A 20,638-nucleotide genomic window follows, 5' to 3' on the forward strand; every position below is an offset into this window, starting at 1 on the left:
AGGTGATCTGGGGAAATATTCTTGAAAGAGCTGTGTATTTACAAAATAGCTGCAAGTTGGACAAGTGGGGTGCTCATCCCCAAAGCAGGCTGGGTGGGGGGAATTCCTGGGAGATGAGGACCCTGAACTGAGCACCCCAGCGCTGCCTTGTAACCCTGGGGGTAAGAGTTCAGGGTTACGTGTGCTAGAATGCCAAGGTTAGTGTTTGAATGCCCCCTGGGATTGTGTATATTTATTTATATAAGGAACGGTTATTCAATTTGTTTTTCTTTTAAACCTGATGATTTCACTCTTTGTGACCTGATGGTCAGCCTCCTTGGCTTCCCTCTGCTCTCAGCCTGAGGTCCACTGGCCTAACCTGGCACATGGGCCATTCATGAAAGGCCCCTACTTACCTCACCAACCTCATCTCAGTTCACCTTCCACACCAAAGTCCTTGCAGTTCTTGGAAACTGTGCTTCTCAGAATGTGACACTTGGTTTGTCCCCACCCACCTGGGTATTCGCATGTGCTCTGTCTCCTGCCAGCAACCTTCACCCCACCTCTTCCTCCAACCTGTCACCCTCAATGCACGCACACTTTTTCTCCTGTCTGATTTGTGCTCAGTCTCCAGGTCTCAGATTAAGCGATTTGTCTTCCGGAAGTCTTCCTCGAACACCCATGCCTGAGTTAGACATCCCTCCCCTGACCCCCTGCCCCGTAGTTTCCATAGCACCTTGTGGTTAGTCTAGAAGGGGTTTTTAAAAGACAGGAAAGTACAAAGGATTCAGCTTTGGGGAACATCAGAGTCCAAGAAGTCAGGTAACCTCTGCTTCACAGAAATGCTAAAAAAAAGAAAAGAAAAAAAAAGAACAGTTGAAAGAAAGAAGGGAATCTCTAGGTATGCGATGGGAAGAGGGAACTCTCAGGCACCTAGGGGTATTTAACAGAATTATAAGCCCTGATGGCTAAGGACTGGATGGTGAGTACCCACTCTGGCCTCGTGTTCTAGAAAGGGAGAGATCTGGACTTGAGACCTCTACTTAAAGCTGGGACACTGGAAATGCTCTTAGTGACTGGAGGATAGAAAGACACCCCCCCCCCCCCCCCCCCCCCGAAATCCTTCCACTGGTCCAAGGCTACAGTGAGGAAGTTTGTGGTTTGTCTGGGACTCTGGATGAATTTTAAAAAAATGTTTGCTATCGAAAGTGAAACCACTGGCTCGCCCATGCCATTCACTGGTCTGAGGTCCCAGTTTACACTCCCCAAGTGCTGAGGGAATTCAGAACTCAACACAATAGAAAAGCTGGTTCCAAAGTGATGAATCCCTTTGGTCCTGTCAGAGGCAAATACAAAAACCACTTGTTTATTCTGATCTCTCACAGCATGAATAACTCCCATTGATGATGAGTTTATAATAAGAAATTATAAACCAAAGTAGGAATGGAACTGCATGAGGGGTGAATTGAATCAGTAAACTGGGGAATTAGCCCCTTAAGAATTTGAGACAATAGAACAATTTGGAGGAGATGATAAAATAGTTATGTTAAAAACCACAGAGTCAAAACCATAGAATATAACACTATGAAAAAAGAGCAACAAATTTGTAAGACCTCAAATACAATATATAGAAATAAAAATTTAGTCACTTCGATTTAAAAACCTCAGTGAATGTAATTCTTTTTTTTTCATCAGGGCAGTAATATCAGTCAAAAACTCAATAAAAATAACTTATTAGAAAGGGGAAAATAAAGAAAAGTAACATAATAATCGCATTTATAAGTACCACTTTAGAAAACCTAAGTAAAATGTTAACAAGGAATCCCAGCAACACATCAAAGGAATATTACTACATCATGAAATGAAAATGGAAAGATCATCACCATAGATGCTGAAAAGCCATGAGATAAAATTTATTGTCTATATATAAATAAATTGTTTTGGGTAGCTTGATAAAAAGGTGAAGTTCAGTCCTAAAGAAGTTCAATACTATGCTTAATGGGGAAATAATAGAAACTTTCATTTAAAAATTTTTTATTTATTCATTTTTAGAGAGAGGGGAAGGGAGGGAGAAAGAGGGGGAGAGAAACATCAATGTGTGGTTGCCTCTCACGCACTCCCTGCTGTGCAACCCCTGATGGGGACCCAGCCTGCAACCTAGGCATGTGCCCTGGCTGGGAATCAAACAGGCAACCCTTTGGTTCGAAGGCCGGCATCCAAGCCACTGAGCCACACCAGCCAGGGTGAAAATTTCATGTTAAGGTCGATGCAAGATAACCATGTTCTCTTTTAGCAACCCCCTTACAAAAAACAAAAAACAAAACAAAAACCCTGTTAATTAGAAATGTGTTTGTTTGCAAGTAATAGAATACCTGATTATAATTTTATATGTGTCTGAGACTACAGGAGGCTTAAACAAACAGGACTTTTTTTTTTTTAAGTCTGTAGGTGGGTGGCTGCTTTGACTCAATGCGTTGTTAGTTTGGGGCTGGTCAAAGGTTACATGCTCCAATTTAGACTTACCCATCAAATGTGAGAATGCCTACATCTTTCTCAGCAGTGGCCATTTCCTAACTTTGTTTAGTTTGCTTCTTTTATAGGTGGAGGAAAAAAAGATATCTCAATGCCTCGATTTGCATTTCTTTAATCGTAAGTGAGGCTGAACAGAACATTATCACTGGCCATTTTTATTTTTCTATTTGTGAATATTCAGCCATAAGTTCGTGTATTTTCTGTTGACTTGTTCTTCATATGTGTTTTTCACGATCTTAGGTCTTAGATATGGCTTCAGAATTCACAGCGGGAGGTAAGTTGTGCCAAACACTGGGCCGACTGTGGGCAGCTTCACATTGTACTCCACAGTCAGGAACACTGGCAACGAAAACCAAAAGACAAACATGGGGACAGATTTCCTGTTTGCCCCCAGCTGTGGTTATCCCAGTACATGGAATAAAATACGTGACAATGGGAGAGACAGGAAGCCAGTGCTAGTTACGAAGGGTCTGACGGATGGAAAAAAGGAGCATTTTCCTTGATTTGGTCAATCCCTCACTATCCAGAATTCACCTTTGAGAGAGATAACAACAAGGTGGCTTACGGGACGTCTCACTGGAACAGATTGCTTGGCGGACACCTCCAAGGCGCCAGCTGAACAGGATGGATGATTTGCATTTGGCTGTTTTTTCCCTCCAAGTCTGTCCTGGGAATCCTCCAGCTCTTCTAGGAATGTGGGAGCCTGTGGGGCCTTTAGAAATTAGTTAACAAAAATGAAGCCCAGAGAAGTTAGGTCGCATTCTAAAGGTCACATTTTTGCTTAGAAACAGAACAGAATATTATAGCTAAAGCTTACCCTAGGTGCTAGGTATCACTCTAAGCACTTTACAAGTAACAACTCATTATTTCTCATAATATCCCTGTAGAGTAGGTAGCATTAGTATTCCCATTTCACAGATGAAAAAACGAGGCCTAGTGAGGCTAAGTAACTTCCCCAATGTCACACAGCTAATAAGTGGCAGAGTCAGGCATTGAACCAGAAACTTGACTCCAGAATCTTGTCCTTAACTATAACTCTATGTCATGCTCATTGTAAAGCCCCTTCAAATGTACAACTCCACTGAATTTCCCCCCAAGTGAGATGACAATAGTTAGAATATTTTTAAACTATTTGAAAATATGTATTACCTCAGAATCCAATATACTCACACACAAGTGTGTTATAATTTAAAATTTCTTTAAAAGCAATGTTTATGCTTACTAATTGTGATATACCCTGGTATAGTCCCTCTTCTTTTTTTAAATTTCAATCATTGCCCTTTTATGAAAAAAAAATGCTGGTCACAATTTACTAATTAGTCATGATCCACAGTTTGAAAAAATGCTCCTTTAAATCACCCTGCTGGCTCACATGTCTGTTATGAAAGCTGTTGGTGGTTTATACTTGTTCAATTTCCATCCACACATCACTCGGAGGGGGAAAGACTGTCAGATAATTTGTACCAAGCTTATCTCTCCCTACAGTTAATTCTAAAGATGATACACAGGGGCTTTAAAACAAATCACCGTGCTGTAACTTAGAAAAACCTTTATTCACCCACCCATCCATCCATCTATTGGTTCAATAAATATTTAATCACCTCCTATATGGCAGGCTTTGTGCTAAATTAGGAATCAGCAAACTATGGCCAACAGGCCAACTCCAGAGCAACACCTGCTTCTGTAAATAAAGTTTTATTGGCTCATAACTATGACCATTCATTTAAGCATTGTCTGTGGCTGCTTTTGTGCTATGATGGAAGAGTCAAGTAGCTGCTGCAGAGACCACGTGCGCCCGTGAAGCCCAAAATAGCTCTTAATCTGGTCCTTTGCAGAAAAAGTTTGCAGAGTCTGGTGTTAGATCCTAAAACATACTGGCATTTTAGACTGGTCTCTGCCATCCTGGAGACTTGAATTATTCTGCTTAGCTTAAATTGGGTTTCAAGCTCCTTTGGTTGGGGGTGGGGGTTGGGGTTGGTCCAGGCTTTTTGCTTCCCTCCAATTGCCTCAGAGAACACCTGTTCACAGTAGATGCTCAGCAGGTATCTTCTGCTGCTGAAATTATTCAGTAGATCTGGTGGCAGATATTGGAAAGAAAGCAACCTACATAAAGGGCAGGAAAGAGAGGCTAGTCCTTTCATGTAGCAAAGGGTTTCATTTTCTAGATGTCTGTCTTTGCTGCCACGAGAAGCAGGGCCTCCACTTTTTTGAGTACCTACTGTGCATTTGGCCCTGGGGTGGGGAGAGGAAGATAAAGACTTGGTTCTTTGCCACTTGTATCAGATGGGAAGAGAAATGAGATAAATGCATTTAATTGTTATTCTTTTTTGAAAATATATTTTATTGATTATGCCATTACAGTTGTCCTATTCCCCCCTTCATTCCCCTCCACCCTGCACACCCCTCCCCCAGTATTCTCCCCCTTTCATTTATGTCCACGTGTCACAAGTTCTTTAGATTCTATATTTCCCATACTATTCTTGCCCTCCCCCCTATTTTCTACCTACCGTCTACGCTACTTATTCTCTGTACCTTCTCCCCACTTCTCCTCCCCCAACTCCCCTGTTGCTAACCCTCCATGTGATCTCCATTTCTATGGTTCCACTCCTGATGTAGCTGTCCTTTTAGTTTGCTTTTGTTAGGTGTGGTTGTTAATAACTGTGAGTTTGCTGTCCTTTCACTGTTCATATTGTTTATCTTCTTTTTCTTAGATAACATTTCATATAATAAGGGCTTAGTGATTATCTGAGAAGCACTTTATCTGCCCTTTCATTCTAAATGAAAGCTTTGCTGGATAGAGCAATCTTGGATGTAGGTCTTTGGATTTCATGACTTGGAATACCTCTTTCCAGCCCCTTCTTGCCTGTAAGGTCTCTTTTGAGAAATCAGCTGACAGTCTGATGGGAATTCCTTTGTAGGTGACTGTTTTCTTATCTCTTGCTGCTTCTAGGATTCTCTCCCTCATTTTAATTTTAGCTAATGTAATTATGATGTCCCTTGGTGTGTTCCTTCTTGGGTCCAACTTCTTTGGGACTCTCTGAGCTTCCTGGATTTCCTGGAAGGCTATTTCCTTTGCCAGATTGGGGAAATTCTCCTTTATTATTTTTTCAAATAAGTTTTCCACTCATGGCTGTTCCTTTCCCCCTTCTGGTACCCCTATAATTCTGATGTTGGAACATTTAAAGATCTCCTGGAGGTTCCTAAGGCTCTCCTTATTTTTTTGAATTCTTGTTTCTTCATATTTTCCTGTTTGATCATTTTCTTCTTCCTTCTGGTTCCCTCCCTTGATTTGAGTCCCAGTTTCTTTTCCATTACTATTGGTTTCCTGTGCATTTCCCTTCATTTCCATTAGTTTAGCCTTCATATGTTCCTCTAATTTGTGACTAAAATCAACCAGTTCTGTGAGCATCCTGATCACCAGTGTTTTGAACTGTGCATCCAATAGGTTGGCTATCTCTTGGTCGCTTAAAAGTATTGGTTTTGGGGCTTTGATTTGTTCTTCTGTTTGAGCCATAACGTTTTGGTCTTGTGGGGCCTGTTACGTATGAGGGGTGGAGCCTTAGTGTTCACCAGGGCGGGGCCACCCAGGTCGCTGAGTTGTGACGCCGTATGTGGGGGTGGGGTCAGAGAGGGGTAATGGCGTTTGTTCCGCTCTGTCTCAGATTTCTGTGCCCTCTGCTGCTTCTTACAAGCAAATTGAGCCCTTCTGGTGCTGGTTCCCAGGGGTGTGGGCTTGTGTATCCTCCAGAACCCTGTGGGTCTCTCCTGGTACCTCGACCCAAAAAGTCTTTCCAATTGGTGTTGTCAGGCTCTAATTCCCGTTGCTGGGGCCCTGGCCTGAGCAGTCTGTCCCACTGTTCGTTCCTTCGCTTGGTTTATCTGTGCTCAGATGCGTGACTCGGTCAGCCAGCCGCCCTGTGCCCTCACTGGGTCCGTCCATTGCCATCCCGAGCCTGGGATCTGCCAACCACCACTTGCGCTCCTGGCTTTCCTGCCCAACCCTGCTCTGACGCTGACTCTGCCCATCTTACCGATCTGGCTGAATGGTTTGTTGTTGTCGGACTTCCGTACAGTTCAATTTTCCGTGTTTTGGCTGTGTTTTTGTTACTAAAATTTTGTTATCTTTAAACTTGGTTGTGTGAGGAGGCACAGTGTTTCCACCTACGCCTCTTTCTTGGCCGGAAATCTAATCATTATTCTTACTACTTCTGTTTGGGGACCTGGTGTGTCCTTGGTGGTGATTTTGTTCACTTTCCTTAGAATCTTAAATGTTTGTGTTCCCATAGCTTTTAACTTTCCTTAATCACTAATGACTTGCAGAAGTAATTGCTGTGCATCTTAGTGTACAGGCCAACTGTATTCCGTCTTCTTTCTTCTTTAGTTCCTTCCTTTCCTTCTTTTCTTTTTTCATCACACCTTCTATTTTGGATATCTCTTATGTATCAGCACCACCGATATATAAAAGACTGGTTCTTCTGGTTGTATGGGAAGGACATAGCAATAAATATACAATTAAAATACAGTGTATTGACAGAGGGACACTCGTGTTTTCTAGCAACACAGAAGAGGGGTGCCTAACCAGGGAAGACTTCCTGGAGGAGGTGACACTGAGCTGAATCTTAAAAAAGATCACTGGACAAAGAGGGAGACAGGGCATTTCAGACAAGGGACCTGCATATGTAGAGTCTAGAGGTACTTGCAAATATGGTGTTTTCAGGGGATAGTAGAGATAAAAATATTGACCCCTCATCAATTTGATTAAACTATTTTATTTATTCATTTATTTGCTTATTCACTCACTTATTCAATTTGTTTCTTTATATGAGTGGAAACAGGTTGTGTGAAGCCAGTCCTTTCAACTAATCTGGGTAGTTGGCAGGTCTGTGTAGGTCACCATGGCTTTGGCCTCTTGGGTGAGAAGCACGGACTAAATGAACAAGCCTAACTTGTCATACCCAACAGTAATCTGATGGGAAGACTGCTGTTAAGCCATTAAAGTTTCAGCCGGGTAAGATGACTGGGTGGCTGTGACACTGTCATCTCCTTCTCCCGGTAAGAATGATCTCCTGTGGTGGCAGGTTGCCTGCCGCTTCCTCCACGTGCCTGACCTTTCAGTCTTCCCAATAAATCTGTCCGAGCTTCCTTGCCTCCTTTGGTATCAAGAGAGGACTTTGTATGAAGACCCTTTGGGAATTGATGTCAAATGCTCCACAAATGTTCTGTTAAGTTACCTCTGCAGCAGGCTGGAAATGGAGCAGATTAAAGAAATAAAATATGGTCTGAACGGTTTTGGAAAGTACTAGCCAGCTGGGACTCTGCTCTGTCATCTAAGGTGAGTATAGGGGCAGCTGATAAATGATAACAATTTTCTGCCACACGTGGGCTTTTAATCTTCCCAGCAGCCTGGAGGAGAAATGTTAGATACGATGACCTGAGCAGTGTTTGCCCTGTTTTGGAGAGACTACAGGTGTGGGTTTTAGATTTCACCGGTACTAAACACAGAGATTTCACAAGAATGACTGTACGAAGAAGACCCGTGTTGGTCAGGGCTTTGGGGCTGTTTTTGGAGTGGAGGCAGGTGTAAGCCATGGAAACTCACTTCCTGTAGATGAAACAAATGAGGTGACTTTGTTAGGAAGAATGAAAGTATCTAGCAAGAGAGCAGGTGTGGGTGGGCCTCCTCAGGGACGGTAGCCAGAATCTGAAGGGGCACCGACAACCAAGGAAGTTCCCTCTCCCCCAACTGTCCTTTCCTCTCGGTCCGTGGGTTCCCCCTCCTTGCTCATTTGCTTTATTCTTCCCTCCACGCAGCTCACCTTTCTCTGCCTCCCCTGGGTTTCACTTAGGGCCAGGCCTCAGAACGAAGTGACTTGCAAGGCTGGGTCCTGACTTCAAATTCCCAGGAGAAAGAATGGAATTGGCCTTATGTGGATTAGGTCTCCACTCCTGACCCTTCCAGCTGACCCTGGGGAGCAGGGAGAGCTGTCTAGGACACTTTGGCTTCAGGGAGAAGTGTATTTCTGGGTGGGAGTCACCAGTCTCACTCCTAACATTATCTTTACTGGTCTCACTAGAGGATTGTGGGCTGTGTAGAAGCCCCCCAAATTGCTCCTAGGAGCTCTGCAATCCATTAGAGAAGTAGCCTCTTGTGAGGGAACAGTGGCTTTGCATTGCAGGCTGGGGATTTCTGTGCAGGGCTGCACATTAGAGTTTCTGTCTGCTTTCTGGGAGTTTCGCTTTATCTCCTCCCCCGGTGCTGTTGAAGGGGTGAGCACTGTGTGCAGAACGCTGTTTCTATTACCGAGTCACAGCACACAGCTTAGGTGTCCTAGGAGGCACTTACATCCAGGTTTAAACAACGAGCTGTGCAGAGGTACTCTACTTCATGACCACACATTCAGGTGATCTGGCAGAGTGAATGGGTCTGTCTGTGGCTGTCTCTGGTCTTTGAGTTGGCAGCTGCTTGTTTACTATTTTCCCAAAGCTCCCATCGTCCACCTACACCCTCAACATCAGTGTCCACCAGCGCCTGATGGGGGCCCCACCCGCTCTGCTGCAGGAGTTTTGCATTCTTGTCTTTGTATCTGCCCAAGGCTATTTTCATACTTGGAATTCCTTCTATTTTCTTCCATGTCTATAATTCCTATGTTATCATTTCAGATCAAGTCCAAGAGCTATGTCTACCATGTACCTTTCCCTAATAATGCCATCCTTCACTGGTTTTCCCTGTTTTAGAATTCATTCAATAGTTGTTCACTTAATAGTTACATCCTGAGAGGAGTGATGGTCATTTATATTAGTTTGCTGGCGCTGCCATAATAAAGTCCCACCAGCTGGGTGGCTTAAGCAACAGAAGCGTATTTGCTCGCAGTTCTGTGGGCTAGAAATGGAATCAAAGTGTTTGGTTTCTCCTGTGGCCTGTGTCTGCCTTGCCGATGGCTCCTTTTTCATCCGTGTCTTTCCTCCGCGTGTGTTTCCCTGGTGTCTCTTTGTGTGTCCAACTTTCCTCTTACAAGGACATCAGTCAGATTGGATCAGGACCCACCCAAAGGGCCTCATTTTCACTGAATTATCCTTTTAAGGGCCCCATCTCCAAATATAGTCACCTTCTGATGTACTTGGGGGCCAGCGCTTCAACATATGAATTTTAGGGGGATACAATTCAGCCATAACACCAGTGGAAACAGGGCTGGACAAGACATATGTGGTCCTTGTCCTCTTGTCGTTTGACAGCCTGGTGGAGAAGAGAGATATTGTCGGTTTGGTCCAAGAAGTGGAACACGTGGTGCTTGAAAAGGTGTCTGGGGTTGGGGGTTGGTCAGAAAAGGTCCCCCTGAGGAAGAGAGACTTGTAGGAAGGTCAGGTGGGCGTTGGCCAGGTGAAGAGGGAGAACTGAGTATTCTAGACAGAGGTCAGTGTGTGTGAATTCCAAGCAGTGGGAAAGAACAGGACGTGTGAGGAACTGAAGAATCCAGTGTGACAAGGTGTGGTAGGAAGGCACCAGAAGGTCAAAAGGTTCGGATTACACTGGATAGTAAGTCTCGACATCCTCATTACATCCTGCCTCTGCCTGTTTGAAAAATTTTTGTGTGGGGGAGGGATGGCATGCATATTTTGCTTCGTATGCTCTTTGGGGGAAGAGATCCTTTTAACTCCTTCATATCCTCTACAGTCTAGGGCTGGGAATATAGTACGTGCTCAGTTAATAAATTAAGTGGGTGTAATGTGACACAGGAGATTGATAGAAGCTCTTCGTCTAAATTAGGGGCTGGCTGAATCCAGGTGGGCCTGTATTCTGGGAGGACTTTTGGTGGTATAATGCCACCTAGTGCCCCTTTGAATTACAACAACAAAGGGGAGCAGGTTGGTGTTTGTCAGTCATCTGAAAAATCAGGAGCAAAGCATTTTCTTTCGTCAGCCTAAATTAATTTGTCCAACCACCCATGCTCGTATCCATTCATTCATTCATTCATGTTTATGTCCACCCGCATCTCTTTCCTGTGAGTCTAACATGTCCTGTTCCTTTCAGTGTCCTGTGGTTCCCTGATCTCCCATGTTCGGGTCTTTCTTTCCCCACCTCTTAAGTAATGCTTTCAAGTATCAGTGTCTAGATTCCCTGAGCACCCATTTTCTAAGGGATCTCACCATACTGTGTTAGAATTGTACATTTTTCTTTCGCTCTTTTGCCCTTTCCCCCAATGCAAATGGCAGTGACTCTGCCTTCGTCACGTCTGGGGTTTTTGTGCCAGCCTGCGCCTGCTACGTAGCAGATATTTAGAAAGAGTGTCTTCTGGGTTGAATTACTGTCACCTTGGCAGGTCACCTGCTTGTGCAAGGGTCCTTTAGGAGTTTCCTGTGGAACGAGAAGGCACAGACCTCACAATAGCACCAGACAGGAATGGCTAGGTCATTCTCCGATGTCATGTACCTTCAGGAATGTTACTGAGTCTCTCTAGATCATGGTGGTCCCACAGCTGGTGGCCCCAATGTGGAGTCAGGTTTCCTGTAAAGATACTAGGCAGCCTGAGTTGTGAGGCCCGTCTGCACCCCATTTCTATTAGCTTCGTCAGCTTCATCTGCCACCCACCCCCACTGTGCCTCAGCCAGGGTTTGTCCTGTTGTCCACCAGAAATACAGGTCTCAGTTCACGAATGAGATATCATTGCACAAATGGTAATTTCCACAAGTGAATTCATAAATTCAATGAAGTTCCAATGAAAATTTCTCGTGAGGAACTTGAAAAACACCCTGAAGTTATATGGGATGATAAAGTTTCATGAATAGCCAATGTAGCCTTGACAGAAGTAGGGGTGGGGGTCCTGCCCTTTAACCATGATGCCTGGTCCCAAAACCGCAGTGATAAAACCCACGGCACTGACGCAGGATCAGACCAGATATCTCAGAACACACTCATGTACACTGAGGAACCGAGGTGTTGACACGGTGGCTCACTCCATTGAGAAAAAGAAAATCAAATCCTCATCTCCAACACAAATGAAAGGATGAACTCCAGATGGATTGTAGAACTGAGTGTGGAAAAGTCAAACTATGAAGCTAATAGAAAACAATGACGGAGAATACCTTTATGACCTTGGGATTGAAAAGGACTTCTTAAATCGCACTGAAAAAGGCATATAAAAATTAAAAAATATATAAAGGGGTACAAAATTAAGGATTATTGTTCTACAAAGGATGTCACAGGAGAAGTTTCCAATCTTTGAAAGCAGATGATTTTCCAGACTTTGCAAAGACCTCTTGCAAATCAAAAAGGAAAAGACCAATAGCATAATAGGGAAGTGCTAGAAATAGACAATTCACAAAAGGAGACCCCAGGTGGCTTATGAATATATAAATAAATGCTCAACTTCACTAGTAGTCAGAGAAATGCTGATTTAAAAAAAGTGTTGATGCTTTTCAATAGACAGAAACATTTTTAAAGATTTTATTTATTTATCTTTAGAGGGAAGGGAAAGAGAGGGGGAGAGAAATATCAATGTACGGTTGCCTCTTGCGTGTCCCCTGCTGGGAACTGGCCTGCAACCCAGGCATGTGTCCTGACGGGGAATCGAGCCTCGATCCTCTGGTTCTCAGGCCTGCACTCAATCCACTGAGCTATACCAGCCAGGGCAATAGACAGAAATGTTTAAAAAATTGACTCATTAAATGAGTATTTATACGGCACTTAGAATAGTATCATGCACTTAGTAAACATCATGTGAATTTATAAATATATAAACTACTGCATAGTGGCAAGGGTGGGAATGGGGGACAGAGACCCTCACACTGTGTATGGAGTATAGTATAGGGCAGCAATTCTGGTGTGCGGTCTGGCAGTACTTGGTGAAGTTAAATACTCAGGCTTTTATCAGGCTACTGGACACCTTTGTGCCGCTGGAAAATGGAGTTCACCACTGGGCAGATACATTTGGAAAGAGGCACAACCCCTGGGTAGTCCAGCCTTCTTAGGCTCATGACTTGACTGGGGAACAGAACTTTTCTCTTTCTCCTAGGGCACAAGATATGGGGGAGGGAGTGGGGCTTGCTTCTCAGCCTCCACTGGCCTCCTGGCTGGGTGTCTTTGTGCACAATCAAATCCTGTGGCCCTGTGTACTCCCCATGACTTGAGCAATCTCACTCCTAGGCACATATGTTTCAGAGGGAGTTGCACACAGGTCTCTAAAGGACCACAGACAAGGATGATCATTGCTGTATTGTTTGTGGTATTGGAGATGTGGAGGCAGCCTTGGTATCCATCATTTGGGGGATGGAGGTGAAATGTGTGGATGTCCAATGGATACTATGCAGCAACCAGAAGCAATGAACTGGGATTACAATACCAACTACAACCATGGATAGACACTGAAAAAGAATGCTGAGTGAAACAAGGAGAAAATAAGATGATACCTGAAAGTCTGATACCACTAAAAATGCTATACATTTTTCAAAAATACATATCCAAGCTCAGTAGCATGAATGCCAATGGGGCTGAGGATGAGGAGTGGGAGTAGGAATAGGGATAAAGGGGAAAAAATAAAAAGAGAGGTATCTTGCATGATTCATGAACCAAGAAGTTTAATTTCATCCATTCTCTGTACCTGAAGCCTAAGGGGTGTGGAGGCGAAAGGGAAGGAGGTGGGGGTAGGGGGAGAAAGGGTCTTGAGAGAGGAGCCCCAGGTGCTAGACAGGTTTTCCCCACTTGGCTCCAATACCCAGGTACGTTTTCCCAGGGCGTCTTGAGCTCTGCATCCCATTTTTTCTCACCACCAGTGACCAAACCTTTTGAAGGCAAGCTCTGTTTTCTACTTTCGTTTTTCCTGCCTGTGTCTTGCACACAGTAATCACTTCCTAAGGGTTGGAATTCACTCGAATTGAGATGACTTCTTGTTCCCATGACAGAATCTCTCTGTCAGAGGGCAGAGGGTGGCTGCCGGTCCTTTTCTCTTGCAGAACCGTCTGATCCACATTTCTTTGTAAGCGTTAGTCTTTCGGTTCTCCTTTGCCAGCTCCCCAGTCTCCTCCACAGTCCTCTTTCTTAGTTGCTTCTTGCCATCCTTCCTCTCCTTTCTCTTTGGTGTTTCTAACTTCTGCGCATACCCTGAGACTACAACTAGCTTAGCAGAGCTAGTAGTAGCTCTGAGAAATAAGAGGCACTGACCCCTTACTTCCTTGGTCCCACCCCATTCAGAATACTTGTGTATTTCTCGGAGGAACACCGCCCAGAGGCGGGCCTCAGAGGCTCCTCCCGATTCGAACGTCCAATTACTCTCCTTAGAGGGCGTGGCCGTTGCCAGGCGACGGGAGGACGCACCGCCGAGCGCCTACTTGCTGGCAATAGAAATAACGCGGTAACGTGTAACGTGGTAACGTGGTGCGGTTTCAAACGCTGGGGGCAGTACACAGCCCCTTCCTCAGACTCCTGCCCAGTTTCTGCGACGTCCACAGCAGACTCTGAGGGCACCGCCAGACAGCGTCAGGATGGCTGAGGTCAGGAGTCAGCGCCCTTCTCTGTGTCGCCTCTGCTTCCACCCCTCCCCATTGTCCCTCTCCTACTGTCCTCTGCCATACCCACTGATTCCAATACTTTGCGCATCAACATCCTAGTCCTATCCACAGCCTTACCTCAGTCCGTCCCAGTCGGCTCTGGCCCCATTCCCTCCTTTCCGTCCTTTAATTGTGTGGATATTCCCCACCCCTACTATTAAATTGGCTCTGTGCTAAGCGTAGTAGGAAATTTGCGACAGGCACTCACCCACTCCTACATTTTGATCCACAAGAGAGGTACACATAGACATGTTGATGTCTCACTGACATGGGACCTACAAGAAGTCTTCATAGATATCTACTGTCACCCCTATTCACTGACTCTTAAACTTGGGTCACACCATGATTTAACTGATTACCTGCTGTGACACAACTTCGTTAAGCTCTTCAGTCCATCACCAGTGCTCTGCGTTATCACTGACCATCTTGCTATGATCCTGTAGCCTTTATTCACTCCCCCACACTGTAGTAGGCCCATCTTCCCCCTCGCTCATTCATATCTTCTCTCCCCATCTCCTCCTCCCATTCCTAATTTTCTCTTCCCCTGTTATTTGCTTTTATTTTCTTCCTCCCCACTAGTCAGCTTGGTTTATTTCATTCTTCATTTTCTGCATATTAGCCCCACATACCAATACTATGAAATAATTATTCCCGGTCTCCCTTTCCTTTCATTATCTCCCCTTATTTCTTCCTCCTGTTTTTCTTCTCACTTAATCTCAGCCAACTTTTTCTCGTCTCTGCTTTCATAAGTCTTCATTTCCTCTCATTTTTTCCTCTCACTCATTTTTCATTGCTGCTCTCTCTCCCTTTTTCCTTTTCCCCACTAATTGATATTCCCAGCACCTAAAACAGGGCCTGGCAGGTAGTAAACACTTTAGATAGGTATTGAATGAGGGAATATCACAGTTCCTCTCTGATTAATTCATGCCGAAACCATGTTTCCAACATAAATATCTTTATGTGCCATAGCAGTGTTAATACCCATTGGTTGTTGGTCACAGCTAAGAGATAATTCTTGCTTTGCTTTTAATAGTAATAGCAATATAAACAAATCTCTCTCATTCATAAAAGTTTCTTTGAAACTTTCCTTCCTTTGATATTTTTCCATGCTTGTGCTGAGTGCCAGGTGTACAGGGAACCCAGGTCTGCGGACAAATCATGAGGCTGATGATCAAGTGTTGACATGAATACCACGTACAGGGATGGAACCGAGAACATTGCTGTGATATATTTTTGAGTGTGTTCATGTTTAGCATCAACAAGGGGAAAGCACGGAGCAGCAGCAGCAGCTCCGTATTTCCTTAATGTGATTTTTCCTCCTTTGTGAAATTGCTGTATTGCTATCTTTGCAATAATCTGCTTGTAGTCAGGAAGACGACTTCTATTGAGTTTAACATTAGCACTAACATGGTTACATGACATGATAGATATGCTTGGGAGTTGACATCTATTTTAAGTTGTGGGCCCTGTTCTGCTCGCATGCTGTCCTTAGAAATTTAATCAATAGTACTAATGTGTTTGAAAACCAAAAATATGCAGACTTTCTTCATGTTGCCCAAGACAGGCTTGTCAAAGCAGAAGGAAAATGAGACTAGTTGCCCAGAATATTTAGAGTGAATTAAAAAAAAATTATTTATTTATTTATTTTTAGAGAGAGGGGAAGGGAAGGTAAAAGAGAGGGAGAGAATCATCAATGTGTGGTTGCCTCTCATATACTCCCCCATTGGGAACATGGCCTGCAACCCAGACATGTGCTCTCACTGGAAATTGAACCAATGACCCTGTGATTTGGAGGCCAGTGCTCAATCCACTGAGCCACACCAGCCAGGGCAGGGTGAATTTGAATTTTACTTTATTATTGGGATCAAAGATTGTCTAGTTGTTTTCTTTGATTAGCAATAGAGCTTTGATGCCAAAGCCTTTCTCCCTTCTTATACTTTAGCCAACTAGAACTTCTTATTCAGTCTCAAATTTTAGATACTTCCTTGGCTCCGAACCTTTGCTCATGCTTTGTCATCTGCCAGGAATTCCCTCTGTCTCCATATTCACCTGCGAACATTCCATTTTCTCAGGTTTTCCTTTTCCCCACTAATTGATATTCCCAGCACCTAAAACAGGGCCTGGCAGGTAGTGAACACTTTAGATAGGTATTGAATGAGGGAATATCACAGTTCCTCTCTGATTAATTCATGCTGAAACCATGTTTCCAACATAAATATCTTTATGTGCCATAGCAGTGTTAATACCCATTGGTTGTTGATACCCATTGGGCCTGATCAAATTGGGCCTGAAATTTGCTTTACTTCTTGCTGCTGGGAATAACTCTGTCCTCATAGAGTTTTGAATCTATTTTATGGCAGGTATCAAATTCTATACTTTCATTATGGGAAAACATACCCCATCAAGTATGAAGGTATAAATTTCCTGTGGGAGGGTTGTTTACTCTTTACCTTGGTCTCTCCTACAGGCTCCATCATTCCAACCTACATATAGCAGTTGTTTGATAAATATTTACTGAATAAATGAATAAATGCATTGACTATTCTTTTCGTTTATTGTGCTGTACCTAACAAGAAGTGGGTGCATTAGTTTGCTAGGGCAGCCATAACATAGTACTGCAAAACTGGGTGGTTTGAAATAGCAGAAATTTATTGTTTCTCAGTTCTGGAGACTAGAAATCTGAGATCAAGGTGGTGGTAGGACCATGTTCCTTCGAGACTCAGTAAAATCCTTTTTTGCTTCCTCGTAGCTTCTGCTGGTAGCCAGCGATCCTTAGCTGTCCTTGGCTTGAAGCTGCCTCAGTCTAATCGGTGCATCCATCTCCATGTGGCATTTCCCTGTGTCTGTCTGTGTCCAAATTCACCCCCATTGCTTTGTATTGAGGTTTAATCCACATGTAACATTGTTTTAGTTTTAGGTACAACACAGTGGTGGGCAAAAGTAGGTTTACAGTTGTTCCTATGGAAAATAGTACAGTAATAAATAAATAATAATACAAGAATAAACTGTGTTTTGTGGACTCACAAATGTAAACCTGCGTTTGCCCACTCTGTGTAATGATTTGCTATATGTATATACTGCAAAATGATTACCACAACAAATTTGGTTAAAGTCCATCACAATACAGTTATAATCCCACTTAAAGTTATAATCCCGCCTCCTTTTATGAGGACACCAGTAATGTTGGATTAGGACACACCCTACTCCTTTATGACCTCAGCTAAACTAATTATATATGCAAGGACTCTACTTCCAAATAAGGTCACATTCACAAGTATTGGGGGTTAGAGCTTCAACATAACTTTTTGAGGGACACAATTCAACACATACACTAGGGAGAAAAGAATTCTTCTTTTTGATTATGCTATTACAGTTGTTCATTTTCTCTTGTTTATTTCCCTCTGGCCCACACACTACCTCCCACCTGCATTCTCCTGCTTTAGTTTATGTTCATGGGTCATATATATAAGTTTTTTGGCTTCTCCATTTCCTATACTATTCTTAACCTTCCCCTGTCTATGCTACTTACTCCCTGTACTTTTTCCCCCTTACTCCCCCTCCCTGCTGATAACCCTCCAAGTGATCTCCATTTCTGTGACTCTGTTTCTGTTCTAGTTGTTTGCTTAGTTTGTTTTTGTTCTTTTTACGTTCAGTTGTTAATAGTTGTGAGTTTGTTGTCATTTTACTGTTCATATTTTTTATCTTCTTTTTCTTTTTTAAAAAATATTTACTTATCTTTAGAGGGGAAGGGAAGGAGAGAGGGAGAGAAATATCAGTGTATGGTTGCCTGTCATGCATCCCCTGCTGGGAATTGGCCTGCAACCCAGGCATGTGCCCTGACTGGGAATCGAGCCTCAATCCTCTGGTTTGCAGGCCCACATTCAATCCACTGAGCTATCTTCTTTTTCTTAAATACGTCTCTTTAACATTTCATATAATAAGGGATGAGTGATGATGAACTCCTTTAATTTGACCTTATCTGATATAAGCACTTTATCTGCCCTTCCATTCTAAATGATAGCTTTGCTGGATAGAGTAATCTTGGATGTAGGTCCTTGCCTTTCATGACTTGGAATATTTATTTCAAGCCCCTTCTTGCCTGTAAGATTTCTTTTGAGAAATCAGCTGATAGTCTTATAGCAACTCCTTTGTAGTTATCTGTCTCCTTTTCTCTTGCTGTTTTTAAGATTCCTTATCTTTAATCTTGGCTAATGAAATTATGACGTGCCTTGGTATGTGCTTCCTTGGGTCCACTTCTTTGGGACTGTCTTTGAGCTTCCTGGACTTCCTGGAAGTCTATTTCCTTTGCCAGATTGGGGGAAGTTCTCTTTTATTATTTGTTCAAATAAGTTTTCAATTTCTTGCTCTTCCTTTTCTCCTTCTGGCACCCCTATGACTCTGATGTTGGAACATTAAAAATTATCCCAGAGGTTCCTGAGCCTCTCCTCATTTTTTCGAATTCTTGTTTCTTCACTCTGCTCTGGTTGAATGTTTATTTCTTTCCTCTGGTCCAAATCATTAATTTGAATCCTGGTTTCCTTCCCTTCACTGTTGGTTCCCTGTACATTTTCTTTTATTTCACTTTTCATAGCCTTCATTTTTTTTCTGTATTTTGTGACCATACTCAACCAATTCTTGAGCACCTCGATTACCAGTATTTTGAACTGTGCATCTGATAGTTTGGCTATCTCTTCATTACTTAGTTGTATTTTTTTCTGGAGCTTTGATCAATTCCTTCATTTTGGTCTTTTTTTTTTTTTTTTTTTTTGGTCTCAGAGCACCTGTTATGTAGGAAGGGGTTGGAAAAAAGAATTCTTATGTAACTAACTCCTGGGTTCTCATCTCAGTCAGAGCCAGATGTGCTTGAATTACATGGGCATGTCTGGGCTTATAGTTTTAATAACTTGTTGTTCAGTGGATCATGGAAAGCAGATGTGGAAAAGACACATGAGCATTGCACAGGGGACATTTAAATATACTTGTGGAGAAGACCTAGCCTAATGTTCTTAAGGAATAAAAATGATGGAATGTCTTTTAGGAGATTATCCCATATTTTCTATAGGTTTCACTGTATGTGCGATTTCATGGTATTTATATCAAGATCTCCCTGTGTCTGACCTCAATGTGCTATGGATTTCCTCTGTAATTCTGGAGGCAGTAAGAAGTAGGATCAAATGAAAATAGATGAGGGCTTGGAATAATCATCACAGCTATCAATATTATATTGAGTACCTACTATTTGCCAGACACTTGGCTAAATTGAACATTTTGAATATGAATTATCCCATTTAATCTAACGCATAACAATATCATGTGGTAGAAAATATTATATACAGAATGGGCAAAGGTAGGTTTACAGTTGTAATACAAAGAAATAATAAATAATAAATAATAATACAAGAATAAGCTCTGTTTTGTGTACTCACAAATATAAACCTACTTTTGCGTACCCCTGTATATTTGTATATGTAGCATCCGGGAATGAACATTATATAGTTGTTCCCAACACATAGTCTGAAATGTTCTGCTTGGCAGTGCTTTTACTTTGCTTGTCTGAAGGTCTTTAATTCATGGATGTTAACAATAATTCCTGAATAGTCATGGTGCAAATGTTGGAATGCTCATTCTCATCCCTGCTCTTCTGCACAGGAGAAGGGTGACAAACCAGTGCTGGAAGAAACTGCATATGAAGAAATTGAAAAGGATTTTCAGGAGGTTCTCAATGAACTCTCAGGAGACAAAGGTCTGGAGCGATTTAAGACTGAATATGAGAAGCTTCATGCCATCATGAAAAAGTCTTATGACAACGAAAAACGTCTGATGGCCAAGTGCAGGGAGCTCAATGCAGAGATTGTGGTTAATTCTGCGAAGGTCGCTACTGCCCTGAAGCTCTCCCAGGATGATCAGACCACCATCGCCTCCTTGAAAAAGGTCAGTGATCTTCTGGAAACGGAATCAAGGGAGAGCCGCCATCAGTGCCTCCTGCATTTAAAACGTCATCCTTTCATCATATTGACAGCTCTGGGCTGGTCGTAAATGAGTTATTCAGTTAAAATGTACATGATTCATACATTCATTAAGCCTAGGGAATAATGTTCTTTTGCAAAGAAAATAATTAGACGGGGTGAATTTCACTATTTAGAAAATAATGTAAAACCTTACTAGCTTGGTTTCTAAGAAATAATGGGTTAGCAAAGAGACTTAGGGATCATTGTAATATTAGGAGTGTCATTATATCTTGTTTGATACAAGATGAATAGTAATTAAATATGTCATGATGATAGCTCGTTAAAGATATTTTCATATTTCTACCTTTTTCCCCCCACTGTTTTAGGAGACATTACCTTGGGAATACCCAGATAGTAATTTTCATTATTTTTTTCTTAGCATCTCTTTGCTTCTGCCCTGATCCTTCCAGTTCCTTGTCAGGGGAGAACAGGGGTTCACCTGGCTTTGTCTCATACTTTATTTTTTCAGCCTTAAGTGTGTTGCATTATTTTGAAGGTAAACATAAATATTCCATGTTAATTTCAGGGTGATAAGGGTTTAATTTATAATTAAAACCCTAAGTGGTGAGAAAAAATTG

General features: G+C 42.6%; 1 protein-coding gene across 1 annotated transcript in view; it reads left to right on the forward strand.

The window, feature by feature from the left end:
• The first annotated feature begins 2,760 nt into the window (after nt 1-2,760).
• Nucleotides 2,761-20,638, forward strand: part of CFAP58 (cilia and flagella associated protein 58) — a 109,332-nt gene continuing 91,454 nt past the window's right edge. The window contains exons 1-3 of the mRNA XM_053668660.1: nt 2,761-2,785; nt 13,697-13,839; nt 19,702-19,983. Of these exons, the coding sequence (XP_053524635.1) occupies nt 2,761-2,785; nt 13,697-13,839; nt 19,702-19,983 (450 nt within the window). The remainder of the gene's footprint in view (nt 2,786-13,696; nt 13,840-19,701; nt 19,984-20,638) is intronic.

This window comes from Artibeus jamaicensis, unplaced genomic scaffold (assembly GCF_021234435.1).
Source record: "Artibeus jamaicensis isolate MK-2021 breed Jamaican fruit bat unplaced genomic scaffold, CSHL_Jam_final contig_490, whole genome shotgun sequence".
NCBI classification, from domain to species: domain Eukaryota; kingdom Metazoa; phylum Chordata; class Mammalia; order Chiroptera; family Phyllostomidae; genus Artibeus; species Artibeus jamaicensis.